Below are 23,108 nucleotides of genomic sequence, written 5' to 3' on the forward strand. Positions count from 1 at the left end.
GCCTGTAGTCCCAGCTACTCGAGAGGCTGAGGCAGAAGGATCGCTTGAACCCAGGAGTTTGAGGTTGCTGTGAGCTAGGCTGACGCCACGGCACCCACTCTAACCGGGGCAACAAAGTGAGACTCTGTCTCAAAATAAATAAAATAAAATGAAATATTAGTATTGAACTCGTTAGCATTAGCTAATATTTTTTGCTTTTTATTCCTTGGTTTAAAATCTGTAAGGAACAGAAATGGGATGATTGATTTTTGGGTCCCTTTACTACCCGCCTGGGGGTAGGTGCTGCTCAGCGGTACCTGTGACCGTGTTTTGACTCAGAGGTTATTACTCAGGGAGACCCTTTTGTGTTTTAGTAGATGACTCAGAAGGAAAGGCTGTGGCCACAAACCATCCCTACACACACACACACACACACACACACACACGCCCTGTGCTCCCGAGAGGGGCACCATTATATTCTTCCTTTATTGGCTGTCCTTGTATAATACAAATCTGCAAGTTTAGATACAAAAAAAATCTGGAAATAAAAGATAGAAAAGTACCCAGCAGGCACCCCTTCCCCTTCTTCCCGGACCCCTCCCCAGGGGGCACCACGTGAGGTAACTGAGCATCTTCTTCCCCTCCCCCACCTCCTGGGCCCCCAACTCGGACCCTGCCCCCCCTGAGACGTGGGCCCCAGAGTGGGGGAGGCGATGGGGGTGAGCACAGCATTGGCAGTGAACGCAGCAGTGGGCAGAGGGGAGCCCTTAGCTTGTGCTGTGTATGGGGGGAGGAGACGATCAGACTTGGGGTGGGCACGCGTGTGGGGGCCAGGAGAGCCCCTAAATAGGCATCCCTCCTCCATCCTGCCCAACACTGGAAGGTGGAAGGTCAACAACAGAAACTGGGAAATGTGGCGTGAGCCGAGGGCATTCAGAGGGACTGTGGCCCTCCCCTGGGTCTGGGGTGGGAGAGGGCATTGCCAGCCGAAGTCCGGCAGTGAAATGGCTCCCTTAGCCAGGCTGGGTGCGTCCCTGAATTCCATCCCGTTGCAACCAGGGCGTCACAATGTTGGTTCTGTAGTGTTGGGGGTAGCTGAGAGAAGGGGTGTTGAGGGGGTGCTGAGAGGCAGAGCCCCAGGGAGCAGGAGTAGGGGAGAGGTTGTGCCTCCACTCCCAGGCATGGGGCACCTGGAGATGATGGGGTGGACAGGGCAGCTCGCGCTACAGTTCAATCTCGAAGGTCTTCTGCAGGTCGCCAGAAAAGGGATTGGAAGGCTTCTCTACAGCAGGTTTGCCTTCTAACGCTGCCCACTGGGCCTCAAAGGGGTCCAACTCAGGGGCCGGGGCGGGTGCTGGCTCTGGGGGCCAGGGGGCCCCGTTGGGGCGTGGGTGGGCCTGGCCCCCAGGGGCACTGGGTGCAGCAGGGGGCAGGAAGGCCCCAGCTTTCCCAAGCAGGGTGGCAGGCTGAGGCTGGAGCTGGGCGGCTGAGCAGAAGGCGTTGGCCACCATCTGCGAGGGTGTGATGCCCACCACGGGCACCCGGGGCATGGGCGGGTAGCCCAAGCCTGGGTAGGCGGGCACGAAAGGGGGCTGCATGTGTGGGGGCGGCAGGAACACGGCCACCTGGGCAGGTGCCGTGTCAAAGGGCCCCACGGGGGCGGGGAAAGGCTGTAGGGCAGGGGGCATGGTGGGCACTGGGGGCACCGAGGCTGCTTGCTGCTGCTGCTGCTGCTGCTGCTGCTGGGCCTTGGCCACCTGGGACACCTCCTCCAGCCATCGCTCAGCCTCCGAAGGTGTCCGCTTGTGCCCGGGCTGGAAGGCAGTTGCAGGGGGCACAGAGGGCTCCCCCCAGGCAGAAGTCCCTGGAGAGAGGAGAGGGGCAGGTGAGGGGCCAGGGCTTCAGTGAAAGCAGCGTGGGCTGGGATCAGGAAGGCGTGGGGATTGGAACACAGACTCGAGGGCCAGGCCGCCTGCCTCTGCATCCCTGTTCTGCTCCTTGCTAGCTGTGTTGACTTTGGGCAAGTGACTTAACCATCCGGGACCACGTAATGTGACACTCTAAGGCCCTATGATGAAAAAGGCTAAGTAGGGCCTGGCGCGGTGGCTCATGCCTGTAATCCTAGCACTCTGGGAGGCCAAGTCAGGTGGATTACTCGAGATCAGGAGTTCGAAATCAGCACTGAGCAAGAGCGAGACCCCATCTCTACTATAAATAGAAAGAAATTAATTGGCCAACTAATATATATAGAAAAAATTAGCCGAGCATGGTGGCACATGCCTGTAGTCCCAGCTACTTGGGAGGCTGAGGCAGGAGGATCGCTTGAGCCCAGGAGTTTGAGGTTGCTGTGAGCTAGGCTGACGCCATGGCACTCACTCTAGCCTGGGCAACAAAGCGAGACTCTGTCTCAAAAAAAAAAAAAAAAAAAAGAAAGAAAGAAAGAAAGAAAAGGCTAAGTAGGACTGACATCCACCCAGTCCCACTGCACTCCTGACTGGTCAGTGCCAAACTTGGCAGCAAATATTTTGAATATTACACTTGATTCTAATACTTTCAGAATGTGTTGTTTTAGGAAGCCAAGATTCTAAGAGTGCATGGATCCTTCTCAGAGTGTATTAGTCTAACACACTGAGAAAGTTCAACAGTTCTAAGTATTGTTTTCTAGGATTCTAGAGTTCTACATTTACATTGTTTGACACTCTGAGGTGCTCCTGTGGTTCTAGGATAAGCCCCCGGCTCTAAGAAGATCCATGGTTCTAAAGTGATGAAATGTTTCTAAAATGATCTCTTGGCTCTAAGGTGATCCCATAATTCTAGGATAAACTGATGCCTGTGAAATGGCCCCATGTTTCTAAGATGTTCCATGGTTCTAGGATGATCCCAGGGTTCTAAGACAATCGAAGGTTCTGAGGGAATCCCTGGGCTGGGTGTGGTGGCTCAGGCTTATAATCCTACCTAGCACTCTGGGAGGCTGAGGTGGGAGGATCATTTGAAGTCAGGATTTCAAGACCAGCCTCAAGAAGAATGAGACCCATGTCTTTACTAAAAATAAAAAGAAATTAGCCAGACAACTAAAAACAGAAAAAATTAGCTGGGCACAGTGGTGCATGCCTATAGTCCCAGCTACTCAGGAGGCTGAGGCAGGAGGATTGCTTGAGTCCAGGAGTTTGAGGTTGCTGTGAGCTAGGCTGATGCCACAGCACTCTAGCCCAGGTGACAGAATGAGACTGTCTCAAAAAAAAAATAATAAGGTAATCCCATGGCTCTAAAATGATCCATGGTTCTAAACTGATCCCAAGATTCTAAGCCTGTGGAATCCCAAGATTAACCCTGAACGGAGAAGGGGAACTCGGGAGGGGCACTGCAGGTGTCTGCCCGGTGGAAGGGCGGGGTTCACCTGTTGTGGCAGATGGTGGCCCTGCTGCTGGTGCGCCAGCACTGGCAAAGGACGAGCTGATCTGTGTGCACAGAGCATTGATGCCATCGCTGTCACTGGTACCAGGAGGCTCCATCTCAGGCACTGGGAAGGCAGGGAAGGATGGAGGTCAGAAACAGGCCAGGGCCCTGCCCCTTACCCCTGCACCCTCAGGTGGCCCTCTCTTACGACCATGGTCCTTTCCGTCCCATAGTGCAGTAGTGCAGGCCAGCAGGTCCACCCTATAGGAACTAAGTGGCCATGGCCACAAAAATAACTGTCCCTATGTTTGTGTGACATCTGAGTGGTACAACAGCCAAGTTGGTGTGTGACATTTGATGGCTGAAATCCAGGTGTGTGGCATCCTGACGTGTGATTCCCAAGTGCGAGTGAATCCGCCCGTGGGACGCACCAGTGTGTTTGCAAGTATGCGTGACTCTGCGTGTATGGCTTCCAAGTTGGTGTGAATCTGAGTGTGTGACTTCTGAGTGTGTGTGACACGTGCGTGAGGGTGTGACATCCGTGTGAGTCTGGGAAATTTCTGTGTAAATAGCCAACCAGATCCACGCGAGTGTGCAGCTGGTCGCAGGAGTATGAGGTTTCCAAATAAAGCCTGGGGAGCCTGCCACCTCTCAGGGAGTGCCTGCGCAGTCCCGGGTGTGTGCGGCCCTCAGTGTCAGGCTGCATGAGGACAGCGAGTGTGAAGGGGTGTGACGGCCACGAGACGCTGCAGGCGTGCAGCGCGTGTGCGTCACTCTCGGCAAGCACTGGCATCTGCTCAGCAGTTACCTTTTAGAGCAGCTCTGCCTCCTGGATATAGACCAACACCCTCCCACACCAATCCCCGAGGCCAGGAGGGGTGGGTGTCACAGATCTGGCAAATAGAAGCAGGAAGGTGGCCAGACCACATGGCTTCACGGGCTGCTGGGAGGAAGACGGCCCTTCTGCCTGTCTGCCCCAGGCAAAAACTTGGTACTGGGCCACCTCTCTCTTCTCCCTTTCCCTCGGCAGATGTTACTTTTAGGTTGTAACCACTCTCCTATCCTTGGCCTGTGGCAGGCATTAGTAATCAAACGTGATGCTTTTTCCTCCACTGAGCTCTTTGCTCACTCTACCCCTCACCTGGCCAGACCTCATGGCCAAATGCCAGAAGGGACAGGTCCTTGTAATTCTATCTTCCCTCCAAGCACAGCAGGACAGTTATACCACCTCTCTCCTAACATTACCTGTAGCAGACATTGCTAATCAATCATTATCTGCCACCTCCTTCCTCCATACGATGGGTACTGTCTCTGCCCAACGCTGTGCCCACAGCTGACGTCACTGACCCATCTCTATGCTCCCTGACCCCTGGATCTCTGTGTGCACTTGTGCCCTTCACTTCATGTTTCCACTGACCAAATTCTGGGAGTCTCCCCTTTGGGCAAAACATTGCACTCCTGCTGCTCTCTCTTCTCCCTTGCCCGTGGCAAACTTTGCTAATTAAGCGTGAGGTGCGCCCCCTCTCCTTTTCTTGCTCATGGCAGACACTGTTAAAAGATCATGATGAATGTCATCCCTAGGCAGATATCATTAATCCCTCACAATACTTTCCTCTGAGCCTGAGGAATACACCTGTGTCTTCACCTGGCCAGATCTCAGGGCTCTACTGGCCTAATGCTTGCAGGGAGTATTAACCTAGCGTGCTGGAGTCTACTCCTGAGCAAAAACAGGCAGCTGTGCTGCTTCTCGTCTTTCCCACACTCAAGGCAGACTTCTTTACCCACAGCAGACTTTGCTAACCCATCATGATGTGTGCCATCTTTCTCCTTTTCCCTCACCACAGCAGACATTGCTAATGGATCATGACTTGTGATGCCTGTCTGCCACCCCAGACCCAGACCAGACATGGCTAATCAAACATGTTTCGTGCCTCCTCTCTCCTCTCCCTTCCCATGGCAGACAGTGCTAATCAATCAGCGTGTCCCACCGCTCCTCTATCCCTTGCCCACATCAGGCAGCGCTACTTGATTCTGACTGACACCACTTCCCACTGGGCCCAGGGCTCACCTGTGCCCTTCACCTGGAAGTCAGTGCGCCGCTGCAGCGTGGACGGCAGCTCATTCAGCCGGAGGCTCAGCTGCCGTTTGAAAGGCGAGTTCTTCTGGCTCAGCGCTGGGAACCCGCGGAAGGAGCCCTGGCGAACCAGCTGCTCCAGAGGGGCATGGCGCCGGGGGATGGCAGCTGCAGTGGTGCCTGCAGCCACCGGGGTGCCGGCCTCACCCTTCTCACCAGGGGATGTGGTGGCTGGTGTCGGGGACACGTGCCCCGGCTGGGCAGGGCCGGGAGCCGCAGTGGGAGCAGCAGCTGCCTCTGCTGGAGACATGGGGGAGACGGGGTTAGACAGCTCACCTTGGCACTCGAGGCCTCTTGGTCACTCCCCAAGGCTGCCAATTATGTCCTGCCCTCCAGACAAGCTGGTCAGAGCCCTGACGCAGCCCTCACCCCCACCCGAGCCAAGATCACCTTCGCTAGGAGGCCCTTGGGAAATTGTCCCCCCGCCTGACCCTCTGTGTTGCCCTAGCTTTCTGCCCTGATCCGACTTGCTCTGCTGCTGTCCCATTCTTCCCCCTGAGACCCTCTGTCTCCCTTTCTGATCATTTGACAAATACTTACTTGGTGCATGAGCAATGTGTCACGCATTGCTCCAGGTGCTTTGCAAGTATCAACTCATTCAATCCACACAACCACCCAGGAGGCTGATTCTATTCCTATTTTACAGATGTGGAAACTGAGGCCCAGCAAAGGTCAGTGATTTGCCCATGTCACACTGCTAGCAAGGGGCAGCTGACTCGAGTCTGTGTGCCAAACAACCGCCCTGACCTGTCTCTCCCTCTAGCGTGGTCTCCCCCGATCATGCTCTTTCTCTGCTCTCTGCTCCCTCTCTGTCTCCCTACCTCTCACAATCCTGCCCGCCTCGGGTACCTCCTCCCTTCCTCCAGCTGTTCCCAGTCATTGCAGACCTGGGCTGGCACGCTTCATCCTCTGAGAGGCTTTCCAGATTGTTCTAGTCCCTCAGCCTGGGATTCCCCCCACTGGACTGTCCTCCTAGTAGGAAACCTGGCCTCCCCACTCAGCACAAGAGGCAGGTTCTTTAAGGGCAGGGCACCCCGCCACCCCCAATCCACACACACACCCCCAACCCATCATCCAGGGTGAGGCCAGGAAGAACCCACCCAGGCCTGGCCCAGAGCAATGGAAAAACAGCCCAGGACAGGTTGGGACCAGGAAACCACCTCTGTCCCCACCTCACTCTGTGACCTCAGGAAGTCCCCTCCCCTCTCCGGGCTCCAGCTTCCCAACTAGAAACCTGAAATAAACATCCCTATGCTACCTGCCAAGGCCTCTGAGTCAGTTCAGGTAGTGAATGTTAAATGCTTTGGAATCCAACAAAGTGTGGTAAACAACTTTTGGAAAGCGCATTGCTCCCTGACTCCTACACCGGGAAGAGCCTGGAGTTAAAATGCAGCGCCTGGAGACTGATCTAGCGCATCCACGTGTTGGGCAAATCAGACCTCACTTTGTAAACCTGTGTTTGGCTGTGCAAATAATAGTGCTTTCTGTACTGCAAAGCCCCTGGAAATTAGACTATCCTTTGAAAACAGCAAAACCCTTTGAAACTCGTGCTTTGCATGTGACAGCATTCTTTATAAATTCTGATATCCTTTGTAAACAGCAAAGAAATATGTGTCAGTTGTGAAGGACTGCATAATCAATCGGGGTGTTCTTTATAAACAATAACACATCATAAACTCTATCATTCCCCTTGTCAACTTCACTCTGTAATTGACTTTGTCCATGGTAAAATTCTTTACAAATTCTAAAGAAAATGTAAACAGCAAAATACTTCAGAAACTGCGAAGAACTTTGTAAAGAGGTTTGTAGGCCGGGTGCGGTGGCTCATGCCTATAATCCTAGCACTCTGGGTGGCCAAGGCGGGAGGATTGCTCAAGGTCAGGAGTTTGAGACCAGCCTGAGCAAGAGCAAGACCCCGTCTCTACTATAAATAGAAAGAAATTAATTGGCTAACTATATATATATATATATATATATATATATATATATATATATATATATAATTAGCCGGGCATGGTGGCACATGCCTGTAGTCCCAGCTACTCAGGAGGCTGAGGCAGGAGGATTGCTTGAGCCCAGGAGTTTGAACTTGCTGTGAGCTAAGCTGACGCCGTGGCACTCTAGCCTGGGCAACAGAAGTGAGACTCTGTCTCAAAAAAAAAAAAAAAAAAAAAGAGGTTTGTAAATGGTCATGTAATTTACAAATAAAAAACCTACTTTGTAAACTCTAATATCCTAGTAAGTTATAAAAACTTAGGTTTTCCTAACTTTTTATTTAGAAATATTTTAAATTTACAGAAAAATCGTAATAATGGAACAATGAACAAACACGTTCTCTTAATCTGTGGTCCCTGTTGTTAACATTTATCCTATTTGCATGCTCATTTGCTCGCTCTCTATTTTTTTTCTATACCATCAAGCTTGTAGCCTTCACTATGTGCCTCCTAAGAACAAGGATATTCTCCTACAGCATAATTTATCCACAGTATAATTTCTCACTGGGGACATATAACAAAGATAAGTACTATTATCCAATCAACATTCTATATTTCGATTTTCCTAATTGTCCGATTCATGTCCTTTATAGATATTCTTTTATTTTCTTCTTACAATGCAGGATCCAATTCAGGATCACACATTGCATCTATTAATACTTGTCCAGTTTCTTTAGTCTCCTTTAATCTGGCTCAGTTCCCAATGGTAAATTCTTTGTAAACTCTAAGCATTATTTTCTAAAATTTTTAAAACTGGAATCCACAGTAAAAAAAAAAAAGTAAAAATTAAATCACATTGTAATTCAACACATACATACAATTATATTTTTAAAAAATCACATTGTTTGAGAACTTACAAAGTATTTACCATTTACCTAGAATGTTCGAGTTTTACCAGGTATTTTTTAAACTTTCTGATCACAGTAAGATATACTTTTTACATGGCAACACCTTACATAGACATACACGTATGCTCAAATAAACGTATCATTAAACTATATTTAACATGTACTATATTCAATGTACTTTGATATATCTTCTCTTTCTTTCTCTCTCTCTCTTTCTCTCTTTTTTTTTAAGAGATGGGATCTTGCTCTGTTGCCCAGGCTAGAGTGCAGTGGCGCAGTTGTAGCTAACAACAGCCTCTAACTCCTGGGCAAAAGCGATCCTCCTACCTCAGCCTCCCGAGTAGCTGGGACTACAGGAGAACTACCATGCCCATTAATTTTTAAAGTCTTTGTAGAGAGGGGGTCTGTCTATGTTGCTCAGGCTGGTCTTCAACTCCTGGTCTCAAGTCATCCTCCTGCCTCTCAGCCCCCCAAGTAGCTACGATTACGGGCACCAGCCACCAGCCTGTATTTCTACTTCATTTTTTAAAATGCCAGGCACAATCCAGCAAACTAACCTCAGAGGCCTTGATACACATCTTGAAAAGCTCTGGGAGCCCCCGAATGTGGCGGAGAGTAAACTGCTTGGAGCCCCCACCTGATTTGTTGCCCAAAGAACTCCTTAAACTGACATATACTTTGTGAACTGTAACCAAACTTGGGGGTTGCTGCCCTGCCTGGTAAACTGAGCTCCTTGGACCTCTGCAGCTCTCCCCCAAAACTGGGTTCCCGGCCCCACCTCTCCCGACTCTGCCCGGCCGGCCCTGGGCAGCACCCACCTTTCTTCTTGTCCGCGGCCTCGCGCTCGGCGGGCCGCCCGCCCCCCGACAGGCGGAAGGAGCCTTCGCGGGCGAAGCTGGTGCGGCTGGCGTCGAAGGCAGCCGTGACCCCACATTCCTTCTCGCGGCGCTGTTTCCGCTCCAGGCAGGCGGCGAAAGCACAGCCCACGGCGTGGCTCAGCCTCTCACCCTGGGGAGGGGGGTTGGGGCGGGGGTCAGAGGCGCGTCTCTGGGGACCCGACGCCAGGGGCGCTGGGTGGCCCCAGATGCGTCCCTTCACTTCTCTGGGCGCCAGTGCTCCAGGAAGAGCTGCGAACGACAGCCCCGAGCGAAAGAAGCAGGGAGCAAACGAGTGCCTGCTGCACAGCTCCACTTACCTGAAATTCTAGAAGAGGCAAAGTAATCTATAGTGAAAAAAGTCAGAACAGTGGTCGCTTCTTGGGGGGCAGGGGGGGGACCATTACTGGAAAGGGGCATAAGGGGACATCTGTGCTGCTGGCAATGTTCTAAATCTTGATAAGAGTTTGGTTACACACGTCTTGTGTTGTCAAAATGCATCTGACGTACACCGAAGGTTATGCAGTAGCATTGCTACGCACCGAATGTTCGAGTCTCCCCCTGCCTGTTCCTACGGTGAAGCCCTAATCCTACGGTGATGGGGTTTGGGAGGTGGGGCCTTTGGGAGATCATTAGGGTTATGTTAGGTCATGAGGTGGGGTCCTCATGATGGGATTAATGTCCTTATAAAGGAGAGAGAGATAGGAGGTGTCTCCCCTCCCCTCCCCATGGGAGGCTCCAGCAGGAAGGCACCCGCCCATCTGCAAACCACGAAGGGAGAACCTGCACCCTGAACTGGACCATGCTGGCACCTGATCTCAGGCTGCCAGCCTCTGGAATGGTGAGAAAGAAATGATTGTCATTTAAGCCACCCAGTCTACAGTATTTGGCTACAGCAGCCTGAACAAAGATATGCACGTATTTCACTTCAAAAGAAAAAGATCTGGAAACAAATATGAATTCTACTTAGTGGTGTGCATGCTGAAGTGTTGAGGGGGAGGTAGTCTGATGTCTGCAACTTTGAAATGCATAAAGAAAAATCAGATGGGTAGATAGGTGAAAAAGTAAGCACAGGGCAATGCTAACCGTGGGGTCTGGTTGGGGGTGTACAGGTAACTGGGTACTGTATGAGTCTTTCAACTTTGCAGCATGCTTGAGAAAGCTTTATGACGATGTTGGAGTAGAAAACAACAGCCCTTGTTTCTTGAGTGCTTCCTTGGGAGCCCCCAAGGCCAGCCAGCTTGGGATTGATGCTGGCTTCCCAGTTCCTAACTGTATGTTCTCAAAAATGTCACTGTCAATGTCTCAGGCACTGTCACAGTGCTTGAGTCTCCTCACCTGTAAAGTGAGGTTCTCAAGAATACATACTTTACAGGGTTGTAGCAATAATCAGGTGAACTACGATAGGCAAGGCATACGCATAGAGCCACACACAGGAATTACCACGTACGTGTCAGTGGAAATCTGTCCAGTCCTGGGCTGAGCCCTGACTGGCATCCTCTCACAGAATCCTCGCAGCAGTGCCAAGAGATGGACGCTCTTATGAACCCATTTTACAGGTGAAGAAACTGAGGTTCAGGTGACACATCAACACACCTATTATAACAAGTGACAGCTGGGATTCAGAGATGTATCTGACTTCTGTTTCCCAACCAAGTTGCTCAGCTACCACTTAAAGTTAAACTTGAGGACAAAAATCCTCCACAAAATATTGGCAAATCAAACCTAGCAGCGTATTAAAAGGACTATGTACCATGACCAAGTAAGATTTATCCCAGGAATGCAAGGTTGGTTCAACATATGAAAAACAGCCAGTGTAATAGGGGAAAACATTAATAGGAAAAAAAACCACATGAAGGGGAAAAAAATAACTATATCAATTGGTGCAGAAAAAGCATTTAACAAAGTCCAATACCCTTTTATGATAAAAACACTCAACAAACTAGGAATAGAAGACAACTTCCTTAACCTGATAAGGGACTTTTATGAAAACCCCACAACTAACATCATAATCAATGGGGAAAAAATGAAAACTTTCCCCCTACGATCAGAAACAAGACAAGGATATTCATTTTCCTCACTTCTTTTCAATGTTGTACAAGAAATTTTAGCCAGAATAATTAGACGAGAAAAAGAAATAAAAGGCATCCAAATTGGAAATAGAGAAGTAAAAAAAAAATTTTCACCTCAAAAAGAAAGAAAAAGTTAAAGTTGAGGAATCCTGGGAATTCTACTGCTTTAATGCTTAAAACTTCCTACTTCCCCAGAAGTGAGGAGGAATTCACCCAACATCACACTGTTTACTCAGAGGATGGTCCTGTTCTTTTTCAGCTTTGATTTTCTTCTCCAGATGGTTTACAAATTATAGCAACTATTCCTATTTGTTGAACACTTATTACAGGACTCTGTTTACAACTCTCTGTGGACGATCACAATGAACGCTTCCCCACAAACTTGTGTGAAGCCACTACTATTCCCAGAGAGGAGAAGCTCGGGTCCCACAGTGGTATACTTTGACACTGCATCTACACTAGCCAACTACTAACCATTTGGCAGTGTTTTTTCCAAAATTAGCCACAACTAATTTCTGGCCCCACAGGTTCTTCTAGAACCTCGTGACTCTCCCATTAGTGGTGGAGTCTATGTCCTCTGCCCTTAGCCAGGGAAGACCTGGGAAGATCTCTGTGACTGCCTGGACAAATAAAGTACCACGGAAGCCATGCTGTCTGACTTCCAAGACTAAGTCCAAAATGCCAACAATATAGCTCCTCCTGGCTTGTGAGTGTGTTTGCTCTCTCTTATACTCACATGCTCATGCTCACACTCACTCTCTCTCTCTGTCCACTCGCTTTGGACCCCTGAGCTATCCTGAAGCCTCCATGCTGGAAAGACCCTGTGGAGAGGTCCTGAGACTACAGGAAGAAAGAGAGTGTCCAGCTATCCTCCTGGTGTTACAGCTGCAGACACCATCTGATGGCAACAGCATGAGAGAACCTGGAGCCAGAACCGCCCAGCTGAGCCCTTCCCAAATTCCTAACCCACAGAAACTATGAGAGATAAGAAATGACTATAACTTTAAGCCACAAAGTTTTGGAGCAATTTGTTACGCAGCAAGAGATTACTGATATGACTACTATCCGCTATGCCATGCTCAGGAAACAGAAGTTGCTACGGGTTCTGGGGTTCCTAATACCTCCACGCCAGCCTCTGGCAGGTACTAATCAACAGTGACTAACGGGCTGGGCGTGGTGGCTCATGCCTGTAATCCTAGCACTCTGGGAAGCCGAGGCAAGCAGATTGCTCCAGATCAGGAGTTCTAAACCAGCCTGAGCAAGAGCAAGATCCCGTCTCTACTATAAATAGAAAGAAATTAATTGGCCAACTAATATACATAGAAAAAATGAGCCAGGCATGGTGGCACATGCCTGTAGTCCCAGCTACTCGGGAGGCTGAGGCAGGAGGATTGCTTGAGCCCAGGAGTTTGAGGTTGCTGTGAGCTAGGCTGACACCACGGCACTCACTCTAGCCTGGGCAACAAAGCGAGACTGTCTTAAAAAAATAGTGACTAACCAACACTGCCATTCTCAAATTTATTTTCCACGTCTGCTATCTGGTTTCTGTTCTGAATTGTGTGCGTGGGGAGGTTGGGGATACTGATTAGTTTTGGAGGCTCAGAGCTATTTGGAGTGGAGATTTCTGAAAAATGAAGGGGAAGACGGGAAATGCTTGAGTAGAGGCTGTTAGGGCCTGTGATGGACAGGTCTTATTTGTTCTGGCCAGCATCCAGTCCTCCCGCTTTTGATAACAGCACCCCAGTTTCCCTGTGGGGAATTCCTCTTCAACACTGTATAAGTCAGTCTGGGTGCTCCACCCTGCTCTGGCCAACGGGAAGACACTGACTCAAGCTAGGCTAATCCCATACCCTCTGGCTGGAATTTGAACCCAGAGTGTTGCAGAATTTCTTCTGCAGCAGTGCCCTAAAGAAACTGCCCAGCTGTGCAGTGTGCAAGGCTGCTGTGCTCTCTGCCCTTTCTGAGACTCAATGGTCCCATCTGTCCTTCAATTTTGTGAGATCCCTCAGGTCCTTCCATTAATCTCATTCTGGGTTTAAGTTAGCCAGATTAATTTCTATTGCTAGTAATCAAACACTGGCTAATGTCGGGAACAGAGACTATGGCTTCCTGCCAGTGTTTTGTGGAGTCTGAGGTCAGGGACCAGAGCACAGGGCAGAATAAAGCCTACATTTTCCACCATCTTTTGCAACCAGGAATGTCCATGTGACTAGGTTCTGGCCAATAGGATGTAAATAAATGGCTATGTGCCTCCTGAAGAGGAAAGGATATGCCCTTCTCCATGCCTCCCTACTTGGCGTTGGCTGGAATGGAGACGTGAAGGCTGGAGCATACGTATCCATCTTGAATCATAGAGTGGAAGCCCTACTCTGGAGGAGCAAAAAGTTGAAAGGAACTGCAGCTCCTGATGAACAGAGGTGCCACACCAATGCCACACCAACTGCCTTAGGTTTCCTTCACATGAAACAGAGACAAACTTCTATTTCACTGAAACCGCTGGTATGGGGGGTGGTTCTGACACAAGCCTCAGTACCTTAACTGCACGAATGCTTCTCAGAAGATGGTCCATATGTCACTTTCATCAGATTCTCAGAGGGGCCCCTGATTCCCCTAAGTTATTAAGAACCACAGGCAAAATGAATTGAGGCTGAAGGAACAGTGGGTGCTGTGTGGGGTGTTGTTTGAGAAGGACCCCAGGGAGCCTTCGGGGGTCAGGATATTTAATTTGACTTGGGTGGGTTTTTTTTTTTGAGACAGAATCTCATTTGTTGCCCAGGCTAGAATGAGTGCCGTGGCGTCAGCCTAGCTCACAGCAACCTCAAACTCCTGGGCTCAAGCAATCCCTCTGCCTCAGTCTCCCGAGTAGCTGGGACTGACTATAGGCATGCGCCACCATGCCCGGCTAATTTTTTGTATATATGTTTTTTTTTGTTTGTTTTTTTTTTTTTTTTTTTTTTTTGAGACAAAGTCTCGCTTTCTTGCCTAGGCTAGAGTGAGTGCCGTGGCGTCAGCCTAGCTCACAGCAACCTCAAACTCCTGGGCTCAAGCGATCCTCCTGCCTCAGCCTCCCGAGTAGCTGGGACTACAGGCACAAGCCACCATGCCCGGCTGATTTTTATATATATATATATATTAGTTGGCCAATTAATTTCTTTCTATTTTTATGGTAGAGACGGGGTCTCGCTCAGGCTGGTTTTGAACTCCTGACCTTGAACAATCCGCCCGCCTCGGCCTCCCAGAGTGCTAGGATTACAGGTGTATATATGTTTTTAGTTGGTCAATTAATTTCTTTCTATGTTTAGGAGAGATAGGGTCTCACTCAGGCTGGTTTCGAACTCCTGACCTCGAGCAATCCTCCCGCCTTGGCCTCCCAGAGTGCTAGGATTACAGGCATGAGCCACCGCGCCCGGCCGACCTGGGTGGGGTTTTTACTTATGCGAAAATCCATGGCGCTGCACCCTGACAGTCTGTATGTTCCTGTCTGCTGTCGCCACTGCTGCATGATTCAGATGTGCTAGGCATTGTTCTAAACACCCTGTATTAACCCACTCAAGTCTCACAATAATTGTCTGAGTTAGGAACTTCGAGTACACCCCCATCTCCAGATGAGGAAACTGGGCACAGAGAGGTGAGTGACTTGCCTGGATCCACACAGCCTGCGGGGTGGGGCTGGGACACCAAGGCAGAGCTGGGATGGGAGAGAAGGGCTGGCCGGCTGTGGCAATACTCACAGAGTCCTTGAGCGCCAGGAAACAGTGGCAGATCCAGCGGCGGGTAGTCCCGTCCCGACAGATGTAGGAGAAGGCTTTGTCCAGGTTGCGGTCAGGAGCACAGAAGGAGACCTTCTCGATGGTCTGGTCCACCAGCAGGTCCTAGAAGTGGACAGGGAGGCCAGGAGAGGAGCATGAACTGTCTTTCATGTATTCATTCAACATTCCCTTAGTGTCTGGTGAAATCCGGTCCTGCATGGGGTGGGGACCCGGGAGTCATGGAGACGGGCATGGTCCCTCCTGCAGGGAGCTCCCAGTTCTCCGGGGAAGTCAGACCCATCATGAGTTGGAGACTACCCAGAGTCACAGCTGGGCTGTAATGGGGGAGGCGTGGACAGAGGACTCGGGACCAGGATGGAGGGACACAGGCGGAGGGGTCAGGGCTGGGATGGAGAAAGCCAACATGGGTGCAGTCAGGCAAAGCTTCCCAAAGGTTAAATTAGGCAAAAAGGCAGGGAACAGTATCTCAGGCTGAGGGAACCGCCTGCAAATATGGTGATCCTGTTCTGTCATTAACCCAGCTCCCAGCATTCCTGGCACCTCCTGGGGCAGTCTCTGGGCAGGGGACTCAGTGGTGGGCAAACAGATATCCAGATCCCGGCCTTGGGGCGCTTCCATCTGGCTGTGCGGAACGACCAAAAACATGGAACAACTAACATTCCATGATCTGAGTGCTTACCATGTGCCAGGCACCATCTTAAGCCATTTGCACCTACTTTCCCATGTAATGGTAGGGGCTGTTATTGTTCCCCTATTTTAGATGACATAACAAGGCCCAGATCTTATGCCCAGGGTCCCCCAAGCTGGGATCAGGCAGCTGCTCCAGTCTGTTCTCACCCACCATCCATACTAGCTCACAAACCACCACAGCACTCGGTCTCCAACTGTGAATGAAATGAGCACATGGCATAGTCTAGACGGTCCCTGAGGGAGGGATATCCCAGACGGGGTGGGAAGCTGTCCTTGGTCCCAATTCAAGCAGAGCGAAGAGAGGGGCCCCCTGGGGTCCAGCTCCACCCCCATTGGCCTCCTACCTTGGTCTTGTCATCCACCACTCGGAGCCCATCGGCCGACACCCACAGGACAGACTTCACGGACTTTCGGCCCATCTGGGGTGAGAGATGGGGACAGAGGGACCTGGTCAGGTCGGGGCTGCCTTGTCCTCTCTGTCCTCGCCCCTCCCTCGCTCCGGCCTCACTCACCGCCTTCAGCTTCTTCACAGCCTCTTCACACACGTGCATCCCTCGGGACTCCTCCACCTCCACGTGGCCCAGGTACTTGGGTGAGGGACGGGAGGATATGAAACAGCACAGTAACCAACAACCCCAGTGTCCACCGAGCATGTGCCACGTGTCGGACAATAATCTAAGCACCTAGTATGTATTCATTTATTCTGTACCTCAACTCTGCAAGGGGGACACCCCCATTCCTAGTACCCATGTGCAGATGAGAAGACTAAAGCGTGGCATGTCGCAGCAGTTTTTGTCTGGCTATATCCCTGGGCCTTAACACTGCACTCTGGTCCTTCTGAACGCCAGTGTTTGCAAGTCTGTGCCTGAGGACTGGCCCCAGGCCACCAAAAGCTGCTCTGCTCACCCTAAAGCAGGGAGGAGCGTGGGCCAGCGCCCTGCAATGACTGGCGGGAGGGGGGTACTCCAGCCCCAGCCCCCTCACCTATAGAGGGATGACTCCCCCGTGGGAAGCTCAGCTGCCCACAGCAGCAGTTTTGTAACACACCCTCTGTTGGCTGCCTTCCCTTCCTCACTCCCACTAGCGCTTCCTGCGCCTCCCTAAGGAGCCCCTCACACTCAGGGTCTGCTTCCGGAGGAAGGGACAGTAAGGTGGAGGGGCTGTGATCACCGCCAGCTGTTGCCCAGCCAGGAAGAGCTGAGCTCCACAGCCCTTGCCCCGAATCCTGCTGTCTCCCTCCCATCGTAGGGTGGTGTTTGTCTAGACCTGAAAGCCCCTGACAGTAGAGCGCTTTGCAAATGCCACACAATTCATGTGACCTCCCAGCAGAGGGTTCACCATTGGAAACTGTGAACCCCCATACAATAGGGTGACCCTTGACATGATGTCCCCTATGTAGTAATAGTTTCCTGGTACAGAGAATGTCTTGGTTTTAATACCAAGTTCGAAGGAGCCCCCACAGGCTGCAGGTCTTTGAGAACGTGAAGTCTCTTGCCATAGCAATCTTGCGGAGAGCCGACCGCCACCGTGCGCCCCGCCCACTCACCCTGACCGGGAAGCTGCACGTGCCCTTGCGCACCGCGTCCTCGTCCGCCTGCCACTGGTGCGGGCGCGACGCCTCCGGCACGTACGCTGGCTTCCTCCGCCGCAGGCTCTGCCGTAACTTGTTCATGGTGCCCGCCCCGTCTGGTGACACAGGACAGGGGTGGGGGTCAAGGGCGGAAGTCAGAAGGTATGGAGCTCAACGGGAAGGGACACCGTGCTTGGGGAGGTTAGGGTCAGATAACATGAGCGTGGGGTCACTGGGTCAGAGGACATGGGATCAGCAGCTGGACTGAGGGACACAGGGAAAGGAGACAGCACGTGGCAGGGGAACGGGAGAGTTGGGCAGTGGGGATTCAGAAACGTGGGGCTAAGGGGCGTGGAGGTCTGCGGTGGCGGGTTATGGATCGCAGGATTTCGGGGCTTGGGGGCTGGGGATGTGATGGCCAAGAGCCACACGGATCCAAAGGATGCCAAGTCGGGCATTGGAGGGCATGGGGGTTAGAGTGCACAGGGGTCAGAGGTCACCAGGTCAGGAGTTTAGGGGCATGAGGGTCAGGCAATGAGGGGATCAGAGGGCACAGAAGCTGGGAACTGCATGGGTCATGGTGCATGGGGGGGGTGTGAGTGTGAGGGATGGTGGCTTGTCTCTGTCACTTTGTGACAACTGTGTCTAGTCTGATGCCAGGCTTGTGTGTCCGTACACCGTGATGCATCTGTGAGAGTGTGCAAGAACACGAGGTCGTTGTCTTTGGGAGTGTTGTCTGTGACCGTGTGACTGTCGTCAGTGCTGAGTGTTCTTTGTGAGGCTGTGCAGAAGTGTAGCCCTTTGTGAGAGGCTGGCACCACAGGTGCCGTCTGGGAGGCTGTGTCTGTGTGTGAAAGTGCGGCTGTTGCCTGGGAACGTGTGGGTCTGTGTGTGTCGTCTGGTGGGGTGTGTGCAAGAACGGGTCTCTTGAGAGTGTGTATCTGGTGGGCACCTGCGATCACCTGTGTGAGTCTGGGTGTTGTCTGGGAATGGGTCTCTGTATTTGTGTGCGTGGATCGATCCATCCACATGAACATGCAGGTGCGTGTGCATGTTGGCGTGAATGAACCTCTACTTACGCACATCTTTAAGGGTGTCTGTCACTGGGTTAATAAGTGTGTGTAGGGCTGGACAAGGTGGCTCACGCCTGTAATCCTAGCGCTCTGGGAGGCCGAGGCGGGTGGATTGCTCAAGGTCAGGAGTTCAAAACCAGCCTGAGCAAGAGCGAGACCCCATCTCTACTATAAATAGAAAGAAATTAATTGGCCAACTAATATATATAGACAAAATCAGCCGAGCATGGTGGCGCATGCCTGTAATCCCAGCTACCCGGGAGGCTGAGGCAGGAGTATCGCTTGAGCCCAGGAGTTTGAGGTTGCTGTGAGCTAGGCTGACGCTACGGCACTCACTCTAGCCTGGGCAACAAAGTGAGACTCTGTCTCAAAAAAATAAAAAATAAAATAAGTGTGTGTGGATCTGAAAGAGATCGTCATCCGTGTGTGTGTCCGCAGACGTGCGAGGGTCTGAGTGTGTGTGACCCTGCGTCTGTGAGCGTGAGGCTGGCGGGGGTACGGTGTCTGGGAACCAGCAGGGTTGGCGGTCGCTGAGGGTGCGGGGAGATGTTTGAGGACATGCACTCATGAACATCATGAAGCTGGGGTAGCTGTGGGTACATTTCCCCTGGTCATGCTAAGCACACCCTCCTACCCACTCAGCCCCTGCCATGTCCCAAGCTGGCCACTAACCTGGCTCCGTCCTGGAGGTTTCAAGGGGCCCCGGGGCCCCACAAGGGGCTGGGGGCAGATGCTGCTCAGGCCTCCTGGGTCCGCCCTGCCCAAGGGAGGGAGGAGAAGTTGAGAAGTTTGTTTGGGGTGGGGCTCCATCCCCTACCACACTACACCTTTGGACTTCAGCCAGCCCCCTCCATCCAGGCTCCCAGATGAGAGCCCTAGTTGCCATGGCAACTGTTACCAAGGAGATCAGCCACCTGGTTCCAAGGGCCCAGAAATGAGTAGGTGTGTTGGGGGGAAATTTGTTTGGGATGTGCTGGCCTCAAGAGACCCTCAGTACCAAGGGGATGGTGTGAGGACAGTGGCCTTGCTCTCTAGACACATGTCCAGGGCTATAGAATACAGTCACCTATATGTAGCCAACTCATGTCTACAGCTGTCCCTAGCACCTGGTTAAAGCTCTTCACTCTTGGTTACACACAGACACTATCACTACATACCTCAGATTGCACAGAGACACAGAAATGGTCACAAACACAGAAAGCTGCCACTATAAACATCTGGCCACATGTTCACGTTCACAGACACACACAGTCTGTACTACAGACATTTGCCCACATACTTGTAAGAGTGTCCCAGCCCGCTGTGGCCCCACCACACACCTGGTCACACCAGCTACTAATATTTGGTCACTTCCATTTTCTTAGCCACATACAAAGAACTGGGCCCAGCCACACACACCAGAGCAACAAGAGTACAACCACACCCCATGACAATCGTGTTTCCTCAGGCACCCACCCAAGGTACCCACGTCACAGGCCCACCCAGACAGAATCACACCCAATAATGCCAATAATGACACAATCATAGCTACACACACTCGCCACATGTATCTCCACTGTCGCACACTGACATCATGGTACTAGATGACACAGGCGGACCACAGACCACACACAGCCACAGCTGCACGTGGACCTTCAGCCTCAAGTGCATCAGTCACACCAGCACAGCTTTCATGGGGTCATATGCTGTCACACGTTCCCAGTCGTACATACTCACATTTGGTTGCAGCACCAGTGAGTCTCCGGTGACAGCCACACTTACAAGGACAGTCTTCAATACACACTCACTGAGATACTGATGGCCGTAGCCCTGTGCATCATACACACACAAGGCACAGCATGTCACCACCCAGAAACCACGATCCCCAAGGACGGCTACCCTCAGACATATCCAGAAACATTCCAGAAGTGGTCCTGCAAGCACAGTCTCACAGCACCAGTGCGCACATTCCCCAGCCATCTATGCTGGTCATAATATCGTCACCACGTGTCCCCCACACAGCCGTACCATGTCACACCATCACAGAGAAACATACGTTTTTTTCTTCATGCAGATACACAAGTCACATAGGCAAGTATGTGGCCACATATAATCACAGCCCTGTGTGGACAGGTGCACAAAGTCACAGCCCCACCTACACACAGAATATCTCACACACCGAGACATAAGCACACAGTTTTAATTTTCCATATCACAAGGACACAGTTGGGTGTATACACACAAATGCTGTAGCCCAGACATGCCATTTAGTGCCGGGTTTATAAGAAGACCTGGTCCCTGACAAAGCCACGTGTGCAACCAGGGTCCAGTCCTCTCAGCACCAAATCACACAAGTTCAAACACAGGTAATCCAGCACATACACACACAGACAAAAACAGCCACACTCTCACAGACTATGACACAGATATAGGCACAGTCACCCAGGGTCACACACAGGAATATGGAAGCCACAGTCACATACACACCCCCACAAACACACACAGTTACCTGGCATCAGCACACATAGACATGTCCATAGCTTGAGTGACACACAATTAAATAACCCCTTAAAGTAGCCAGTGTTTCGGACACCAACTCAAATTTATAACCCAAATCACACATACAAGACTATAAATACACAGAATCACTTGGTATTACACACGACACAGCTAGATATAAAGTCATTTATACAACCTCAGTCACACACACAGACATGGTTAAGCATATACAACCTCTGTCATACACAACCCCAGTCCCATAGATGTAACTTCAGATACAATGGCAGTCACACACTCAGAGCTGCAGACAGTTGTATGTCACTCATATATATGAAATCAGTTATAGATACAACCACAAACATTCTCAGTCACTGGGAGAGTCACACGCAGACGTGGAGTCATAGACACAATTCCACTTACACACACAGTCACAACTCCGCCTACACCCTGTCAGTCACACACATGCCCAACCCCAGACTCAACACATATACTGTCACATATCCAGTTATAGTTACCAAAGCACACAAACAGGTCACAAAAGACAATCACAGACATAACCACACAGTCACAACCATGCAGACTAAAAAGTACAGGGGACTGCACAGTGAGCGGCTGTCATACACACATACAGTCACACAAATACTGAGGTCACACACAAACACAATCACAGACACCACCACATACAACCACAAGCACGCACACAGACACACGACACAGGATTCCTCACAGTCACCAGCTGCAGCGCATGCACACATGAACACAGCCAGTCACAAACACAGGGTCACACTCCTAGCCACCTCCCGATCACTTGCTTTCCCCCTTCCCCCCAGGTACCACACACAAAGCCGCTAACACCACGGATGCTGCACGCTGCACGGCTGCACGGGGTCCCTGGGGAGCCGCCCCCAGCCGGGCCTGGATCCTGGAGCTTGGGGGGCCAGGGCTGGGAGGGGGAGGTGGCGCATTGTCTGCGGGTGGGGCCTCTCTCTCGGACAGCTGAGCAGCCCTGGGGACAAAGGGGGTGGCCTAGGGACCTGTGCCCTGGGACCCTTGACCAAGCCTGGGGTGGGGGGGACAGGAGGTTGCCTTAAATTCTTATTTTATTCAGGCTGGGGTTGGATAGAGTCCCAGGCACGGGGACCTTGTTTTGAGAAGGGGCTATACCTGGGACGCCGCCCAAGGTTTGGGGGGGTGGAATGCTGTGCCCAGGATGCCCCTGAGGCTTGGGGGCAGACTGTGCCTGGAATTCCCCCAGGCCTTGGCTTGGTGGGAAAGCTGCACCCAGGGACCCCATCCTTATAGACCTTGCCTAGGGGGCTGCTGGGCTTAGAGATCCTCTCAGGCAGGGATTGCCTCCTGGAGGCCTTCATATGGAGGCTGTGTCTTGGATCCCATCCCCAAAACCTTGCCTAGAGAGTTGTACCTAGAATCTCTGTAGCCCTGTCCTTGATATTCTGGGGGGAGTCTGTCCAGGATCCCTATTTCCAGGGCCTTGGTAAGGGACGGCCTCGAGGTCTGTACTCGGGAACCCCGTCTCCCGGGCTTTGGCTTGGTGGGGGCCTGTTCCTGGACGCCCACCCAGGACCACCCTCCTCAGCCTTGGCACTGTCTCTCCATCCGGGCGCCGCGGCCGCCTTCCACCCTCCGCCACATCAGCAGCGGCGCCGCCCCCGACCCGAGCCCCCCTCTCCCGCCCTTCTCACGCTGGCCGCCGCGCTGCGAGACATCCAGGGCCCGGGCGCCCCCGCCTCCCGCGGCCCCTGCTGGGCCCGGCTCCCCGAGTGCTGCTGCTGCTGTGGCGGCGGCGGCTCGCTCTGACGCGGGCCAGGGCCCGCGGCCGGGGGATGGTGCGGGATGCACGCGCGAGCCTGCTCGGCTCCCCGGAGGATTCCGTTCCGGGGGCGGGGGATCGTCCCTCCAGCCTCGGCTCTCCGCCCCAGCCCCGCCCATTGGCCCGCAGCCGGCTGGATATGCAAAAAGACCCCGCCCCGTCCCGGCGCCTCGCCGGCCCCAGCCCCGCCCCTTGGCCCGCAGGCCACGCCCGTACGCAAATATAACCCCGCCTTCTCCAGTGCGGCCACCGCCCCGCCACGCCCATTGGCCAGTCGCGGGCTGAGCATGCACATGAGCCTCGCGGAGTCCTTACCCCAGGTCTTCCCGGCGAGGGCTCCCTTCCCTTCCGTGACCCCTGACCTCAGATCCCCTCCAGTTCCGCGTCGGAAAGAGTTG

The 23,108-nt window shown here is 52.2% G+C and overlaps 1 protein-coding gene across 2 annotated transcripts; it reads right to left on the reverse strand.

Annotated features, from left to right (window-relative positions):
- Positions 1-433: 433 nt before the first annotated feature.
- On the reverse strand, positions 434-22,822 carry NUMBL (NUMB like endocytic adaptor protein). 2 transcript variants are annotated; one of them, XM_012774538.3, is made up of 10 exons: positions 22,583-22,819; positions 19,074-19,158; positions 17,305-17,444; positions 16,271-16,345; positions 16,103-16,177; positions 15,030-15,170; positions 9,170-9,359; positions 5,444-5,749; positions 3,377-3,499; positions 434-1,843 (listed from the first exon to the last, which is right to left on the reverse strand). In XM_012774538.3, the coding sequence occupies exons 1-10, from the start codon at positions 22,604-22,606 to the stop codon at positions 1,203-1,205; spliced, it is 1,800 nt and encodes a 599-aa protein (XP_012629992.2). In that variant the 5' UTR covers positions 22,607-22,819; the 3' UTR covers positions 434-1,202. The 2 variants fall into 2 exon arrangements, with proteins under 2 accessions (XP_012629992.2, XP_020138834.2); XM_020283245.2 differs by having other exon boundaries at positions 16,103-16,345; positions 22,583-22,822.
- Positions 22,823-23,108: the final 286 nt, after the last annotated feature.

The sequence above is a fragment of the Microcebus murinus genome, chromosome 16 (genome assembly GCF_040939455.1).
Source record: "Microcebus murinus isolate Inina chromosome 16, M.murinus_Inina_mat1.0, whole genome shotgun sequence".
In the NCBI taxonomy this organism is placed as follows: Eukaryota; Metazoa; Chordata; class Mammalia; order Primates; family Cheirogaleidae; genus Microcebus; species Microcebus murinus.